Genomic DNA, 18995 nt, shown 5'->3' with positions numbered 1-18995 from the left:
GATACTACAGGGTTCCTAACTCCCACAAATTCCTTTTCAAACATCGTATTACAGATCATGAAACCATTTCTCAGGGTCCCAAGGGTGTTAAGGCCTCTACTGCTAAAAATCCTACCCCTTCTGATAGAGATTCCTGGGCACTGGATAGATGGGGTAAGAAGATTTACACTTCTGAAACTGTCAATTTCATATGCTTAAGTACCAGCAGCATATCATGGGACTGTTTAAACAGAAAATGATGTTAAATTTCTGACTGTGTGGAAAATAAAGATTTACAGGATTTATTGCATTCAGCTGAACAAGTTGGAAAACATACTTTGCAATGTGGTTTTGATTCATTGGAGGTTTCTTGCAGGGCTGCTGTAACTGCCTCTGTGCTAAGAAGGCATGCTTGGCTCAAAGAGCAAACTCTACCTGATCATGTTAAAGCAAAATTGTTGGATGCTCCTTTACAACAGGACCGTCTCTTTGGTAATAAGGGTGAAGAAGTTTTAAAAAAGATGGAAGATAAAGCTAAATCTATGCAAACTGTGAAAGTTTTCTTACAAGTGCAACCTCCAAGATATAGTAGGCACTGGCCTACTAAGAACTGGTCCTTTCCAGTGCCTTTGAGAGCCACTCAAGTCAAACCCAGACATTCCAAAGGGACTTTTAGAACAAAACAATGGGGTGCCTCCTCCTTCAAATCTGGAAACAACAAGGCACCTCCCTATGGTAAGCAGTCTCAATGACTTGTCTCTACACTTACCAAGCACTTACCTTTCAGCCGCCCCTTTGGGGGGGAAAGCTGGCACTTCATGTAAGAACCTGGCAACTTATAACCCAGGACAAATGGGTTTTAAATATAGTATCCCAGGGATACAGATTTCATTTCTACACGTTGCCAATCCCACACAGATGGCCAGACCTGCCCCGAGATCAGTGGGCAGAGGCCCAGAAACAACTACTGTCTCTCATGAACATGGGAACTATTCAGCCAGTCCCAGAAGAGGAAAAGGGACAAGGTTTCTAGTCAAGACTTTTCCTGGTACCCAGAAAAGACAAATCTTGTCATCCAATTCTGGACTTGTCTACTCTAAACACATTTCTGGACATTCCAAAATTCAAGATGCTGACTCTTCAACAGTTACTTCCTATGCTAGGCAAAGATGCCTGGTTGGTAAATCTAGACTTAAGAGGCTTACCTCCATATCCCAGTCAAGGAATCTTGCAGAAGATACCTCTGCTTCAAAGCAGGCTATTTTCATTACCAGTTCTCTGCACCACCCTTTGGCTTATCTACTGCACCCAGGGTCTTCACAAAGTGCCTGGCTCCAGTAATTGCATTTTGCAGGCAAAGAAATATTCAAATATATCCATACCTGGACGATTGTCTAATTCAGGCAGAAAACAGGGACATTCTTCAAAAACATCTGGCATTTGTAAAAAAAGGTTCTTACTTGTCTAGGGTACACCATAAACGAAAATAAATCACAACTGGTACCCTCTCAAAAGATTACATTCCTGGGTGCAAGCTTGAATACAACTGCCCAGATGGCTTACCTTATGCCAGAAAAGCAAATTCATTTGGTAACTTACTTCAAACAGGTGGCCACAAAAACCCTGCTATCTGCAAGACAAATTCTGCAAGCCTTGGGGTTCATGGCCTCCTGCATTCTTCTAATTCCATATGCAAGGCTGCATATGAGGAAACGTCAGTGATACTTAAAAAGTTTATGGAGTCAACATTGTCACAGCCTGGAAACAATGACTCCTATCATACCTTGCCTGCAACTAGAGTTTCTATGGTGGGCAGAGGCCTGCTACCAAAACAAGGGACTGCCATTCACTCAACCCCCTGCCGCCCAAATCCTAACTACAGACGCATCAGACTATACTTGGGGGGCTCATCTGGCAGGGAAGTGCATTCAGGGCAAATGGAGCCCAAATCAAATGCACCTTCATATCAATCAAAAAGAGATACCCACTGTACAGAATGCACTGACAGCCTTCAAGGACTACCTTCATCCAGGACAATTAATGATAGACAACACGGCAGTTAATGTGGTACATAAACAAGCAGGAGGGTACACACTCCTACCTCCTTAGCGGACTAGCCATGGCATTGTGGAACACGGCCTTGACCTATCACATTCAACTACAAGCTCAATTCCTGCCAGGAAAGCTGAATACTCTGGCAGACGAAATAAGCAGAAATCTCATGGACCCACACGAATGGAAACTGGAACCACGGATTTTCAACATGTTGGCACGCAAATAGGGGAGTCCAGAAATAGATCTTTTTGCCTCACCCCAGAACTATCAGTTGGACAAATTTTGCACAAGAACTCATGACAAAAAAGCCTGGAAAGTGGATGCTCTGTCCTTTAGCTGGAAAAACCTATCAGTCTATGCCTTTCCCCTCTGCCTCTGCTCTCCAAAGTTCTACTAAAAGTCAAACAGGACAAGCCAAAAATGATTTTGATTGCTCCAGACTGGCATCGCCAACACTGGTACCCACTCCTGCACAATGTGTCACACCTGCCATTGTGGCACCTGCCTCAGACACCTTAATTACTGTCTCAGCAGAACAGCCAAATTCTGCACACACAGCTCCAAACTTTGAATCATGCAGCATGGCTAATCACCTAAATTCACCCTTGGCATCCCTCAGCAAACTTGTGATGGATGTCATTTTGGAGGCAAGAAGGCCTAGTACTAGAAAATGTTATGCTGACAAATGGAAGAGTCTGTGCCTGGAATCAGTCACAAGGGATAAGCACAACAGTGCCTAATATTCCTCCGATTTTACAATACTTAACTGAGATGCTTCACAAGGGCCTGTTCTTTTCTTCCATAAAAATCCATGCCTCAGCCATTTCAGCTCATTACAACACAGAACCTCCCCTCTCCTCTCATCCTCTGCTCAAGCAGTATCTCAGAGGGGCCAAAAACTTAAGACCACCCAGGAGAGCTCCAACCCCTGCCTGGGACCTCAATTTTGTATTGGAAAAACTCACTCTCCCTCCTTTCGAGCCAGCTGCCACTACAGACTTAAAATTTCTCTCCCTGAAAACAGCTTTCCTTTTAGCAGTCACTTCAGCTAGAAGGATTTCCGAATTACAGGCTCTTATGGCAGTGGAGCCTTTCAATTATTTTTCATGCGGGCAGTGTCTTTCAGGACCAATCCATCCTTCATGCCTAAGGTGGTATCCAGTGTGGCTCTTAATCAGACCATTCATTTGCCAACTTTCTTTCCCAATCCACAGAACAAGGGGGAATGGATTCTGCATTCATTGGATGTACAAAGATAACTTAGATTTTACTTAAACAGGACAAAATCTCAAAGAAAATCTGAACAACTACTGGTGGCATTTGCTGCAGGGGCAGAGGGAAAGGCTATTTCAAAGCAGACTATTTCCAAATGGATAAGCCATTGTATTCATTTCTCCTATATGCACCATGGTAAAACTATCCCCCAGGGGATCAGATCTCATTCTACCAGGGCTGCATCTACTTCTACAGCCTTTCTCAGAGGTATTCCTACCAGAGACATTCTAGAAGCTGCTACCTGGATCTCAGTTCATTCATTCACCAAACATTACCATTTACCTTTCTTCTCTAAATCCAGAGCTGGCTTTGCCTCTGCTGTCCTGCAGGGCCTTATAGCTGGTCCTAATGCTGTATAAATCCATCCTCCCAACCATAGCTTTGGGAATCTACCCAAATGTAATGACTGCAACAGTGAAACACGAAGAGCATAGTACAGTTGTCTGCACGTACCATAAATGTAGATGTTTGAGTGTATTCACTGTTGCAGTCCTGGTTACTCTCCCTCCAACCCCCTGTTTTTTTCTTTTACTATACCTTTTCTTTCCTTTACTATGCTTAAAAGCCTTTTAGGTGTATTTGCTTTTGTTTGGAGGTATATTTTTGTGTTTGTAATTACTTAAATATTAGCTCCCCATTTGGGGGGCACCTGATATCTGGGGCAAGAAAAACTGATGTAATGGTGTCTGCTGCATGTTTTATACCCATGACGACGTGACGCCATGGAAGAAGGGACAGCAACTGACGCAGGACCCAAGACTTTGTTAATCAGACCGACTGAGAGCAACCTGCCAGCAAATTACCCAAATGTAATGACTGCAACAGTGAATACACTCGAACATCTACATTTATGGTAAGTGTGCACAACTGTACTTTCTCAACACCTTTCTGGTGGTTCCAAAATTCAAAATGCTAACTCTCAAGAGCTTCTTTCTATGCTAGCCAAGGATGCCTGGCTGGCAATACTAGACTTAAAGGAAGCTTACCTGCACATCCCAATAAGAGAATCCTGCAGACAATACCTACGTTTCAGGGTGGGCTCCATGCGCTTTCAGTTCTCTGCACTTCCCTTTGGCCTATCTACTGCACCCAGGGTGTTCACAAAGTGTCTAGCTCCAGCCATTGCATTTTACAGGCAGAGAAATATTCAAATTTACCCATACATTGTCGATTGTCTGATTCAGGCAGAAAGCCTGCACTTGCTATTACAACACCTGGCATTTGTAAAGAAACTTCTAACCTCACTGGGGTACACCATCAACGAAAAGAAATCTTACCTAGTACCCTGCCAACAGATTGTATTCCTGGGAGCAAGTTTGAACACAACTTCACAGATGCCATTCCTCACTCCGGAGAAACAAGTTTATTTGACAACCTACTTCAAACTATTGGCCACAAAAACCCAGCTATCTGCATGGAAAAATACTGCACGCTATGGGGTTCATTACCTCCTGCATTCTGCTAATTCCATATGCAAGACTGCATATGAGGAAACTCCGATGGTATCTAAAAAGTCTATGGTGTCAACATTATCAGGACCAGGAAACAATGATTCCTATCATTCCTTGTCTAAGGACAGATTTCCTTTGGTGGGCAGAGGCCTGCTACCACAACAAGGGACTCCTTTTCACTCTGCCCCCTGCTGCCCAAACGCTAACAACAGACACATCAGACTATGCATGGGGGGCTCACATGGCAGGGCAGTGCATTCAGGGCAAATGGAACCCGAAACAGATGCACCTGCATATCAATCAAAAAGAAATGTTAGCTGTACAGAATGCGTTGACAGCCTTCAAAGACCTTATTCTTCCAGGACAACTATTGGTAAAGACAGACAACACCACAGTTATGTGGTACATAAACAAGCAGGGGGGAACCCACTCCTACCCTCTCTGCAGACTAGCCATGGGTCAGTGGAGCACAGTATTGAGCTGCCAAGTGCACCTACAAGCACAATTCCTGCCAGGCAAACTAAATTCACTGGCAGACGACTTATGCAGAAATCTCATGGACCCACACAAATGGAAACTAGAACCCAAAATATTCAACCTCTTGAGGAACAAATAGGGGACTCCAGAGATAGACCTGTTTGTCTCCCCTCAGAACTACCAATTGAACAAATTCTGCACCAGAACTCCCCACAGTCAAACTTGGAAAGTGGATGCCCTGTCCTTTACCTGGGAAAGCCTCTCAGTTTATGCCTTTCCCCCTCTGCCTCTCCTCTCGAGGGTTCTACTAAAGATCAAAACAGGACAAGCCAAGGACAATACTGATTGCACCAAACTGGCCACGCCAGCACTGGTACCCCTTCTTGCACAGTCTGACACTGCTACAACCATGGCACCTGCCTCAGATCCCTTCCCTGCTGTCCCGGCAGGCGGGCCAGATTCTGCACCCTCAGCTTCAAACCCTGAACCTTGCAGCCTGGCTAATTCCATGAGCTCTCCTCTAGCTTCCCTCAGTAAGCAGGTGCTGGATGTCATTCTGGAGGCAAGGAGGCCAAGTACTAGAAAATCCTATGCTGAGACGTGGAAAAGATACTGTTCCTGAAGCTAGGCTCAGAGGATGGGCACTGTGGTGCCCAGCTTACCTCATATTCTAGGGTACTTAACAGAAATGCTGCACAAGGGCCTAATCTTCTCGTCAGTTAAGATTCATTCCTCTGTCATTTCAGCACATTATAATACTGAGCCCACCCCTCTTCTTTCACCCCTTGCTAAAACAATTCCTTAGAGGGGCCAAAATTGTAAGACCCCCCAGGAGACCTCCCATTCCAGCCTGGGAACTTAACTTTGTATTGGAAAAGCTCACCCCCCCCCCCCTTGAGCCAGCTGCAACAGCAGAGTTGAAATTCCTTTCTTGGAAAACAGACTTACTTCTAGCCATCACTTCAAGAAGAAGAGTGTTTGAATCACAAGCCCTCATCACAGTGGAACCCTTCATTATCTTCCATGCAGAGAGGGTTTCCCACAGGACTAATCCTTCCTTTATGCCCAAGGTGGTGTCTAGTGTGGCCCTAAACCAGTCCATTCATTTGCCTACTTTTTTCCCTAATCCACAAAACAAAGGGGAATGGATACTGCACTCTCTGGATGTGCACAGGCAACTTAGATTCTATTTGGACAGGACTAAGCCTCTAGAAAATCTGACCAGCTGCTAGTTAGCTTTGCTGCAGGAGCAGAGGGGAAGGCCATTTCAAAGCAAACCATTTGCAAATGGATAGCCCATTGCATAAATTTCTGCCACAAGCACCATGGAAAACCTACCCCACAGGGGATAAGATCACATTCCACCAGGGCTGCATCTACCTCTATGGCATTTCTCAGAGGAGGCCCTACCAGGGACATGACAAACCAAAAATCTTGCTGGTGACCCCCTTTTGGCCAAGACAGCACTGTTTCCCTCTTCTGCATTTATCCAAGCGCAATCATCACAAGTTACCTCACAGGGTGGACCTTCTGACATGGGACAAAGGATCTCTTATCCATAAACATATATCCACTGTATGTCTGACTCTGTGGGTGATAGGCCTCTGATTCCTTTCAGACACCTTTTTCCTGAGGACATGCTTAGGGTACTGCAGGAGGCCTTAAAACCCAATACTAGGAAATCCTGCTTATCTGAATGTAAAAGTTTTTTTATCTGGTGTCAGTCACACAACCTTGATCCATTGCCTGTGGATGTTGCATTTGTTCTTTCCTACTTGTGTGTGTTGATCAATGATGGTTTGCCTTGCTCCTTCGTGAACGTCCATCTGTTGGGATATTATTGCTTGTCTGCCTTTGTCTCCCCTTTGACTTCTAGGCTAGAGGTTAAATGTTTTCTCAAAGGCATCCTTCACATTAGACCTCCATGAAACCTGTTCCTCTTCCTTGAGATTTGAACTTTGTTCTGGAAAAGCTGACTGTGGCTCCATTTCAGCCTTCAGCTACAGCTTCTTTGCAGCATTGTATTTGGAAACCTGTTCTATTACTATCTTTGACTTCTGATAGAAGGGTATCTGAGCTTCAAGCCTTAATGGCTTCCCCACCTTCTCTGATTTTCCATAGGAACAGGGTCTCCTTGCATACTAACCCTTCCTTTATGCCTAAGGTTGTGAATGAGTTGTCTCTTAAGTAATCTATTCATTTGCCCACCTTTTTCCCTTCTTCACAATTCTCTAGTGAGAGGATCTTACACACCTTGGATGTGCATAGACAACTCAGATTTTATTTGGATAAAACTAAGGCCATCAGGAAATCTGATTAACTTTTTGTTTCTTTTCATCCCAGGGATCTGGGATGGCCTGTTTTCAAGCAGACTGTTTCCTCTTGGATTTTGAAGGCTATTTCTTTTTGTTATATTTTCCATGGGAAAAGCCTTCCTTTTCATGTTAAGGCTCATTGTGCTAGGGCTGTGGCTTCTTCTGGTGCTTTCTTTAAGGGTTTGGATACTAATACCATTCTAGAAGCACCTACTTGGACTTCTGTACATAACTTCACCAAGCATTACAAGTTAGATGGCATCTCCAGATCTAGAGCTGATTTTGCTAGAGCCAGTCTGCACGACTTTCTAGAGAGCTCATCCGATCTTTCTTCCTCCCAGGTTTCCTCCTGAGCTTTGGTACTCTCCCACATATAAAGGAAACTGCAACATCGGACTAGAAGAACATAGAATAGTTGTGTAAAATCTTACCCATAACCATAGATGTCCTTCTCTTCTGTGTTGCAGTATTCTCTCTCTCCCTCCTTCCCCCTGGTGCCTGCTTTTGTTCTGGATGTCTGATAACCTTGTTTCTTCGGACTGATGTTCCTTCTAGGGCATTCAGTTCTGAGGACTGTACATGCGGACGTCACTTTTATGGCCAACATACTCCTCTAAGCCATACATGCGATGTCCCACATACAAGCAGTGCTTAAAAGCTCTAGTATAATGGCTGGAAATCAGGTAGCCAGTGGTGGAAGATGCCTCGTAAAGAAAACTGCAGCATAGAAGAGGACAACATCTATGGTTATGGTAAGTGGGAATCAGCCATCTGTTTGTAATTCTGCAGTTGTGATTTCAGTCAAGATATTGTACAGTTGTGTAAGAACTTTCCACAACAGTAGATGTCTTGCTGGTCACTATTGCAGTATTACTCCGCCCGTTATTGTGTACTTGTCTCTCTCTCTCTCTCTCTTTCTCTGCCCTGTCTGGCAGAGACTTAGGACTAAGGCAGCTCCTGTCACCTGCTCCCTAGCCCCTCTTAGCTGACAGCTGTCTCTCTTTTCGGAGGTAGTCTGAGGATTTACATTCATACATCCTGAGTTCAAACAATGGGCGTATGCTCCAGAGAAGGTTTAAGCTTTGGTACCCTGTCTGGATGTCAGCAGTGAAAACCCATCTGTTTGAAATATTGCAACAGTGATCATTAAATCGACTGTTACAGTAAGTTCATACACAACTGTATGTACTTTTTCCATGGCTAATATCAAGGGGTTGGCTCAAGAATTATACTTGTAGCTTCCAATTATGTTTGTAGCAGATGTGAAGAAGTTAATAGGTCTGCTTTCATGGATTTAAGACAGGACTGAACTTCATAATTTGCTGTGTTGTTGCTGTTAGGTCAGTTTCTGGATATAGTCTCTGAATTTAAATTTTTGTCGATGCTAGTCAAGGTTGTTGTGAAGATTATATAACATTTTTTCTGCAGGCATATTCGTGCTTGTTGACTGGGTGGTTTAGTTTTTTATAGATAGCATATTACATTCACGGATTTCCCTTTCCATTCTCTGATGAAATTGAAATATACTGTAGCATTGTTTTTAATATTTGAAAGTAAGCTTGAGTTCATAATTAGTTTGGCAAAATTTGCAAAGAACAGTTAAGTAGTCTGTGTACTTTATTTAATCTAAACTAGTTTTTATGACTGGTGATTTTTGCAAGCTAAGTATTGTTTTTTTTCTGTTGGATTTCCTATTAATTTTGTGACCCCCCCCCAAAAAAAAGTTTATATATATATATATATATATAATATGGCTCCCTATCACATTGTCGAAAGTTCAAATCTCCAAAGGCGATATGGCAGAGACCATATCACTGAACATTTGAATTAGCGAATTGTGTATTGGGATCGCCGTACAGTGCAGAACCCGGGATTTGCCGTTTTCCTCTCTGTAGTGTGAACGAGGAGTTGGTATGTTTAAGTTGTAGGGGGTGTGGGGGGTGCAGGGCACTTGACCCCATGCAAAAACATACAGGCAAGTTCTTTGTTTTAATCACTTTCGGCAATTCAAATCTTCGGCGATATGGTCTCAGCCATATTTTCGGAGGTTTGAACTGTAGTATATATATATATGTATGTATGTGTTTGTATATATATATATATATATACATATATATATATATATATATATATATATATATATATATACATACATATATGCACACACACACACACACACACGCACACACACATATGCATGTGTATGCCCATGATATCCAGTGTTTACCTGTACTGGATGGAGTCATTGAGAACAATATTCCAGTCTGTGACTGAAACAGTAATTTATTGCATAATACTTGCAATTGGGCTACATCTTTTAATTGCAATGACTAAAACTGTGAGTAGCAGTTATTTCAAAAACAGAGTTTTTCAGAGTTTTTTAGGGGTTATTCCCCCTTGGTGAGTCTTGGCTCTCACTGTTTACTTTGTGTACCACCTGAAGGGTAACTGCCTTCACAGTTTTGTTAGGGTGGGGGGCTTTTCCATTGATAACACCTAGAAAAGTTGCTTTGATTGCGTCTCAGGTTGATTCTAATGTCACATAAAAATGATACCATCATGATCTGTGTTGATTGCAGTGTGTAATCTTGGAGGAGAACAAAGACCTAGGATTTAAGTGTTTTCAAAATCTACAGTCTTTCGTACTTGATTTTATATTGCTTGCTCTAAATTGGTTTAACGTAAGTGCTTAATATTTAGACATTACCCAGTCTGACCATATCAGCAGTTTCTAGTCTTGCTCCATTTTCTTGGCTTCTTGCTGTCAGGTATTTCACAAAGAACTTTATCACCTTTAGAAATCTGTCATAAGTAGAAGTCTGAAGATGTGTGATTTCTACATGGGGAACAAAAGTGCCATCTGCTTCATATTAAACAACAGTAATCCACAACTCAGTGTGGGTATCACAGGAAGGGATTATTGCTGTGATACAGTGACATTATTTAAGATGAAAAATACCTTTCACAAATAATGTAATTATGTGGATAATATTCTCGCGTTCTTCCACTTGTACTGAGCATGCATTATGCAGTTATGTCTGCATGCTTGCACAGTGTAAGGTACAGGACGAAGAGGCAAACTTCTCTGTAGTGAGTTGAGTGTCTCTCTCGTCTTTTTTTTTGTTTTTTTTTATGTGGGAAGCATCAAACTCTGAAGTTCCGTTACTGACTGATGGCAAGGCAAAGTGATTTATCAGAAATTATATATTTTTTGAGGAACACTGCAGAAATGAGGAGCGTTCAAAACTATGGACAGCTGAGTAGCATGCTTACTGGCAGAATGATCGAATGTATTGTCAATCAGAATAACTCTGAACTGTCCAGTCTTTTGCAGAGCATCAGTGATATCGCTGATGTTTTTTGTACCGTGCCATACAAGATAATTTAAACAGAAAGAACAATTGCAATACAAAGCTTGCTGATCAAATCGCATCTGGATCTAGAGGTAAAAACTCTGTACCCATGAACTACCACATAGCTGGTAGTTTACTTAATACCGAAAATGTGATGAGACCTTGGGACACTGGTGGACAGTAGTCTTTCCTTTGATAATCACATCGCTACAGAGGTCAGGAAATCCTTCTCCGTGGCTCATCTCATCACAAAAGGATTCTTATCCAGAAAAAAAGAGGTCATTGTTCCCCTCTACTCATCACTCATTAGAGCCATTATAGAGTACAATGCCCCTTTTGGTATGTACCTCCCAAGACATCTACAACAACTGGAAAGACCACAGAAATACCTAACAAAGAGGATTACTGGCCTCAAACAGATGCCCTACGCAGACAGTCTCAAAAAACTACAGCTTTACTCCATCGCATATCGCCTACTCAGGGGCGATCTCTGCCTAACATACAAAGCTATGTCAAACCCAGAACTGTTGGACATGCTCCACTTAAAGAAATCCCAATCCCTCCGAGCTACATGCTCTAGGGACCTAAACTTTGTCACCACAATAAACAGAACATGCTGGAGGGATAAATTCCTGTCCCAGAGACTTCCCATACTCTGGAACAGACTACCTATCTATGTCAAACAGAGCTCCTCATTAGCACTCTTCAAGAAAAATCTTGATGATTGGATGGGAAATGGGAAATTCACCCCAGGGATCACTTCTGTGGCTCTGCTCGACAGGGGCACAGGAAAATAATTTTCTTGGGTGGCGAAAGCCAGGGTACATTTTTTGGCTAGGCTTATATAGGCCATAGGGCCAATAGACTAGTACCTACCTATGAACTTGATTCTTTCAGGCTATGCTCATTCTACACACGGTGATTAGGCTGTCCAGTAAGTGAGCACATTTTTGAGTACTAATTAGCCCTTATTGTATAATTGGTATATACTGAGACCATAGTGGGCTTGAAGCCACCTTATTGACGAGCATAAACTGATATTGTGCATGTGGCCACTTTATATAGGGATCTGTGAGATCATTTATGTGTTATCTGTGTGCACTGCTGAATGTAGCTACTCTGCATTTTTTGGGAGGGGGTGGATGCATTACTGTATGTAACCTTTCCTTTAGTTATAATTAATTCAAATAGATACCAGGAGTGCTGTTTAAGAGTAGAAATGTTAGTTTGAAATGGAGGCTTGCAAATGATTTTTATCAAAATTCTAGGGTGTGATGAATTTTACTACAACCAAAACTCCCCATTCTTACCTTGTAAGATAAGAGGGCCTATCAGACAGACAGACAGCTGGGGAAGGGAAAGTGAATGGGGATATAAACCTGTTTTTTTTTTTTTGTTAACTTTAATATCTGTTGCTGCACCTTCATTCACTGATTGTATTTCATGTGCAGTTAAGCTCATTTATGCAAAATACTTGTTTTTTTTTTGTAATCTTGGTTAATACTTGAAGGTTAATCCCTTGCATGTCTGTCATACTGGTACCCAATACAAACTGCTAATTTATTTGTTTGAGAAAGTTATTGTAGTAGGAGTTCTGTTAAAATGCTTGGAGCTCATTTGAGCTTGGTCTCGGGTTGTGAAAAAAAGAAGTGGGGGGGGGTTGCTAAAGGATTAGTTTCAACACTTTAATGAACTTGATAAAGCTATAACTTTGCTTCTGTCAGTCTCATGTTTGTGTAAAGATTGCGTCACTTGTCAGTCAAGCAGACATTCACAATCTGTTAACAAGTCACTCTTGGTTGCAAGAGTCAATTTATGCTTTATTTTAACCTGGTTGCAGTGGATCATTTTTAATTTAGTGCTGAAATGAATATTCTTTCATTGTGTTTTTTATTCTGAGTCCATCAGTAATGTTGTATTTTTATTTCAGACACAACCGCAGATGATTACAGTTCCTCAAATACACTTGTGAGTATTCTCAGATTTCCGTACCTGTGTTTTTCAGTGGAAAATGCTGCATGTTTTTCTAATTAACACTGTATTTTCTGTGCACTGCCGGGATTATACATATTTAACTTCAATAAATTTGGTGCTCGTCAGCCTGTGTGGTTTTAGATGACGTTTTTCTGTCTTTTAATGAGTGGGTTTAAGAAGAGCTCCTTGTAGCACTAATGGTATGTTTTGCTTTAAAAATAAGACTGTTTTCCTTTTAATATATGAATGAACTAGTACAGGTCAGCTCTTCCCACAGAGAATGGTAGGTTAAACACTTTAATGAAGAGAGTCTGTTCAGAAACACTTTTTTCCTGTTATATGTTTATAATCACCCTACAGTGCTGCATTCTTTTTGACCTGTACCAAACAATTAAGGAGTAGTTGTCAGCCTTGCTTGGGGTTTATTCAATGTGATGAGCTGAATACTGTGTTTGTTAACATTTATGCATTTAAAGGTACATATTTTAATTTTGCTTGCAGAGCTTGCATTTTCCATAAATGTACTGATTGGACCTTGAGTGTTGCAGCCCTGGTCAGGACGGCACAGCACTGGTGTTGTAAGAGAGAACAGGGTTATCGACACGCTGTTCGTACTTGTGATGTTTTCCATAGTGGGTTTTTGTTTTGAGGCATGTACTTTATGTCCGCTTTCAGTTAGTGTAGAATCAGCAGTCAGTTAGACATCTGTGACTTAGCATTTGTATGTTTTTTTTAAGATTCCACAATTCTTTTTCAGCCCAAATAGCTGTAACCTTTTGCCAGGCAGCCCATCCGACTTCTCCAAAGTCTAAGCCTTGTGCCTGTTCACATAAAGGAAATGGGTAAGGATTCAGTCAAATGAAAGGAGTGCCATTCTGATCAGGGTCCCTTTCTTGGAGGGGCCATGAGCAGTGCCATTAATCATGACAGACACGTGGCAACACATTAGTAATAAAACTCCCACAAATGCACTATATATTATCACACATTACTTACCAACTCACTGTCCCTTACTCCCCACTGCCCCATCTGTACCCACTAACTCTCCCCTAGACCAAGTTGAAAAGCTTTCCCCTTAAAATGTTGATGCACCTCATATGAACTTGTCTATGTTCTCCTTTTTAGTTTTTCCTTTCTTATCTCATCTTCAGTACATCTTCAAGATTATCTCTACTAAACATACTGTGTGAACAACAATCTAATGTTACTACCTGCTATACTTTTAATTGCATGTCTAAACCACTATACTTATGTAACTATCTTGTGCAATCATATGTTATTGTCTGCTGTATTTTTATAACTGAATGTGTAAATATCTTATGTATAGTATGTTAGCAATTGTTCTGGAGCTTTCCTTCCCGGGCCTCCACTGAAAACGGACAGCTCTGTCCAGTTGGACCTTACCGGTAAACAAATGTAAAATAAAATAAAAATAAATAAATAGACATCTGCCACTCCCCCTGTTTTGTAGGTAAGTGCTCTGTCAGACACTAGTGGTTACCGATTTATGTTTGTTACTTAAATGACCAGATACTCTATCTTTTTAGTCAAAAGAATAACTTTTTATTTTGTACTTGGCAGCTCAACAGAAATGGCATTAGTACTTCAGAGATCTTGAGCACAATGGCCACTAGGCTTAGAAACTGAATGCTTTCTGGGATAAAATGGCAGTGTCATACAATGGTCTTAAAGTGGTAATACGTATAGAAAATATTCACAGTATATTCAAACATTAAAGCAGCTTTATTCCACTTGCTATTACATCTTTTGTTAAAGGGAATTCAAGTACCCAATCCAGAAGAGCTGTGAACCTGATATATAGCAACAGCTCTGCAGGAAAGGGTAATTCTGACCCTTGTATGGAGATTGAACCTAGGACATCCTGTATTCCATATGGTTGTCACTGCCACCAAACAAGCAAGGAGTATTTGGAGTTTGCTTCCTGGTTTCATGGCTGAAAGGAGAAACTCTTTGGGGAAACCAAGTATCCAACTGTCCAAATACTCCTTGTTCATCCATTAGCAGTGACAGCCGCGTGGAATGTCTGAAGGTCCTGGGTTCAATCCCAGACAAGTCAGTGTTTTTCTTTGTAGTTGAGTTGTTAATACAATACTGGATTCATAGTTCTACATTTGCTTGTGTGTTCAAATGGTCAGCATCATGGTGATTTCCTATGTGAAAGGGGAAACTGATATTGTGGTGTGGGGGATCCAGTTACCTAGCTGCTGAGAGAATCCTTGTTGGTCCAGTGGCTGTGCAAACACACAAATTGCAAGTGATCGGGTTCGGTCCCCAAAGGTCATTGCTTTCCTTTTCTTTTCAGTTGACAGCCGAGTACTAGATTCATAGTTCTGAGTCAGATGTTTGTGTTAAAAGTCATGATGTTTGTGGTTTCCTTCATGAAAGGAAAAGCTGTTTTGGGAGAAATCAGGTTCCCAACTATCCACAGACGACGACTCCAGTTCAGTTCCTTTATTTGTACCCATATGTAAATTTAGTTTACAGTCACAAAGTTAACGTTGGTCTCACCATACATTTAGACATATGAACATGCATACTTTTAAACACCTTCAGAGGTGGCTAACCTTCACGGCACCCGTGCAGTTGGAGAATAGTTGCATGACCGCTGAATTATACACCAATGCATGTACAAAAACGTACACAAATGCATGGATGTCACCATACCCAATAGAACCAGGACGCTTTCCTCCAGAAGAAAAGGAAGCCAATCTGGTTGTCCCCTGCCATAAACAGACTCTACAACAGGAGGAAACTGATGCGGAATAAGGTGAAGTCCCAAGACTGGAAAAACTCCCTTGTCAGCCTCAGCAAAAAGTTGAGATCCCTCATCAAATCCTCAAGCTGGCTATGAAAACAGAACTGCAGCAGATAGTAAAGACAACCACAAGGCCTTCTATAGTTATGTAAATAATCTCCACAACTATACCCAGATTTGCTCTGAACTACTGCACAGTGGCACCTCCTATACAGAGCCAGCAGATATTGCCAGTATACTGGCTGACAGATTCAATGCCAACTTTACCCCTCTCTCCCCCACCAAAGGACCAATCACAATACCAGTAGATTATCCAGACACCCAGTATTACTGCTGCACAGGTTAAAACAGCTCTGTCCAAGGCCAAGAATACAGCTTCTATGGGACCCGACAGTATTCCTGGCTGTGTTCTACATGAACTACAGAGTGAACTGGCACCTCACCTGTGTGCTCTGTTCAATCACAGCCTCACCTCAGGCTTTGTCCCTACCAAATGGCACATTGCTACAGTCATCCTTGTCCACAACAGTCATCCTTCTCCACAAAGGAGGAACAACTACAGACCCTGGGAGCTATCACCCCATTAGCCTGACGAGTCTGATATGCAAAGCTGTGGAACCCATCATCATGGACCTAATAAACAAGGATATAGGGAATCTCCAAACTCTAGATCCCACACAGTTTGGTTTTGTGAAGGGTAGATCATGCCTGCTCAACCTGATCGAGTACTTTGAGTCAAGTCACCAGAGCTGTGGATGAAGGCAAAGTGGTTCATACAGCCTACCTTGATATGGCCAAGTCCTTTGATACCATTCTCCACTCAGGAATCCCAGAAAAAGTCACTAAGCTTGACATCAACCCTTATATCACTAGGTGGGTTGCAAAGTGGCTCATAGATAAGAACCCACAGTGTGAAAGTAGCTGACTCCAAGTCTGAATGCCAACTAGTCACGAGTGGAGTCCCACAGGGTTCGGTCCTGGGTCCTTTCCTGTTTGGTAGCTACTCCTCTGAAGTCCAGGCCAACACGAAGGGCCTCTGGCTGACAACGTTCACAGAAGATTGCAAGTTAGGAGCTATTCTTAACTCCTCAAGTGATGTTGACATCCTACAGAAAGGCCTCACTGAGACCGACTGGTGTCAGGACCATGGCCTTAAGCACAATGACAAAAAATGTGTCATCATCCCCTTTGGGAAAAACCCGGTTCTCATGAATTACCACATCAATGGTAGTCCACTGAACACAGAAGGCGTTATAAGAGATCTGGGAACACAGGTTGACAGCAACCTCTCTTTTGACCACCACATTGCCACTGTGGTCAGAAGGTCCTTCTTTGTGGCACATCTCATTACTAAGGGTTTTGCATCCAGGAAGAAAGAGATCATTGTATCCCTCTACTCTTCCCTCATTTGGCCAATCATCGAGTACAATGCCCAATTTGGCATGTTACCTTACTAGATACCTGCAACAACTGGAGAGGCTGCAAAAGTACCTCGCAAAGAGGATCCTAGGCCTTAAACACTTGTTCTATATGGACAGACTCAAAAAAACTCCTATTCTCTGTCACATATCGCCTACTTAGAGGCAATCTCTGCTTGACTTAGAGCCATGTCTGACCCAGCTCTGTTAGAAATTCTGCATGTAAAGAAATCCCAATCCCTCTGCACCACACAGTCCAGAGACCTCAGCCTCATTACCACAATCAGAACAAGCTGGAGGGACAGGTTCATAATCCAAAGACTGCCCATGCTATGAAATAGACTACCCATACATGCCAGAGCATCACTGGCCCTCTTCAAGAGAAATCTTGATGAGTGGATGGGAAATAAAAAATTCACCCTGGGGTGATCCCCAGAGGCTGTACTCGACAAGAGGCACTAGGCACTAAGGTCAGTTGGCACGATGCCAGGGTAATCCTATGGGCTAGGCTTGTAAAGGCTCCAGGGCCATTAGCCTAGTACATACCTATGAACATTCAGACAGTTGCACAAAAAGTACAAAAAGTGTACAATCCTATATTGCACATCTCTATTAAATAATAGCTGTTAAAGTAAAACCATTGTAGGTATCTACATTCCAAAACAGATACCTTCAACCAGATGAAAAGCTGAAATTCAGCACGTTACAAATGCAGGTTCTTTTAAAATTAAACATATAAATCTGAGCAATACCTGCTGGAATAAAACTACTCTTACACTGTTTTGTTTAATACTAAATTCAACGTGTAACAGATGTAAAACAAATCCTTTAAAATTGAGCCAGTTATTTTTTTCTAACCATCTAATATATAAAGATGCAAGGTTCAGTTGTTCACCAAGCAACTTATTAGACCTTTTCACAATTTGCTTCAGTAAACTCCTACTTTTTATAGTAGTCACGGTAATGAAAACCACATGAAATGTGGGGAGAAGGTCTTGAATTCAATCCCCATACTAGGGTAAGTATTTTCGTTTGCTGTTGTCCATTTGCAGAGAAAAATCTTTTTTTTTTTTTTTTTAAATTAATTGTGAAGTAAGAAGGTTTACAGTTAGTGCACAGTACATACAACACTATGGATTAATCCTGCAGATAAAAATTGTTAAATATGAACAGTATAATTTTTGATTGAGGGCATCCTTTTCTGGAGTTTCCACCAACATATTCCACAAAACAGTTTTATTAGGTGACATGAATACTGAGTGAACCTCTTGCAACTCCTTGTCCTCCACTACTGACCAACTCTCTCCTCTGCCCGCCTCTGCCACCTTTACACTTTTACACAAGTAATCACCAACCCACCAGATTCATCAAGTTATCAAGTACAGAAACAGTAGTCTGTTGGATTCTGACAACCCAGACAACATAATTGGAACAGGAAAACAGGAGTTCTGCCCAGCTCTTCAAGTAATCACCACCCGCCCTATGCCATTCTTAGACACTCCTGTACACAAAAACGGTTCTGTCAGAAACTGTCCAGTTTCAACAGAAACGTTCAACAAAACCATCAGTCTACAACTGGAGCATTTTAAAACTGCCTTTTCAGCACTGCAGCCATGCCATCCTAACTGTATTAAACGCTAATGCAACAGTTACAAAAAAGTGAGTCAAATCTAACCTATTCCCCTAGGTGTCACAGACAGTAAAACTGTTGATAGACAGAGATAAGGCCTGGAGTACCTGACAAGCCAACAAAACTCCCTCATTCCTATTGTGCTGTGAGAAATACACCAAAGCTGAAGTACTTCTAAGACAAAAACAGTAAAGAAAAGCTTTTCTAATCACCTGAGTCTGTATTGTAAGTCATCAAAAACAGTTGGTTAAGGATACCTCAAACTCTAAAACTTTGCAAGCCTTCCTAGCCC

At 41.8% G+C, this 18995-nt stretch overlaps 1 protein-coding gene across 2 annotated transcripts in view; it reads left to right on the top strand.

The window, feature by feature from the left end:
• PAK1 (p21 (RAC1) activated kinase 1) overlaps window positions 1–18995 on the top strand; it is a 1330007-nt gene that overhangs the window by 843327 nt on the left and 467685 nt on the right. For both annotated transcript variants that reach the window (XM_044073352.1, XM_044073351.1), the window contains exon 5: window positions 12836–12873. In XM_044073352.1, coding sequence (XP_043929287.1) covers window positions 12836–12873 — 38 coding nt within the window. The remainder of the gene's footprint in view (window positions 1–12835; window positions 12874–18995) is intronic.

The sequence above is a fragment of the Protopterus annectens genome, chromosome 5.part1, assembly GCF_019279795.1.
Source record: "Protopterus annectens isolate FY-2018-M chromosome 5.part1, PAN1.0, whole genome shotgun sequence".
Lineage (NCBI taxonomy): Eukaryota > Metazoa > Chordata > Ceratodontiformes > Protopteridae > Protopterus > Protopterus annectens.
Note: the sequence above shows the minus strand (reverse complement) of the source record. Positions and strands in the feature narration are given on the sequence as shown.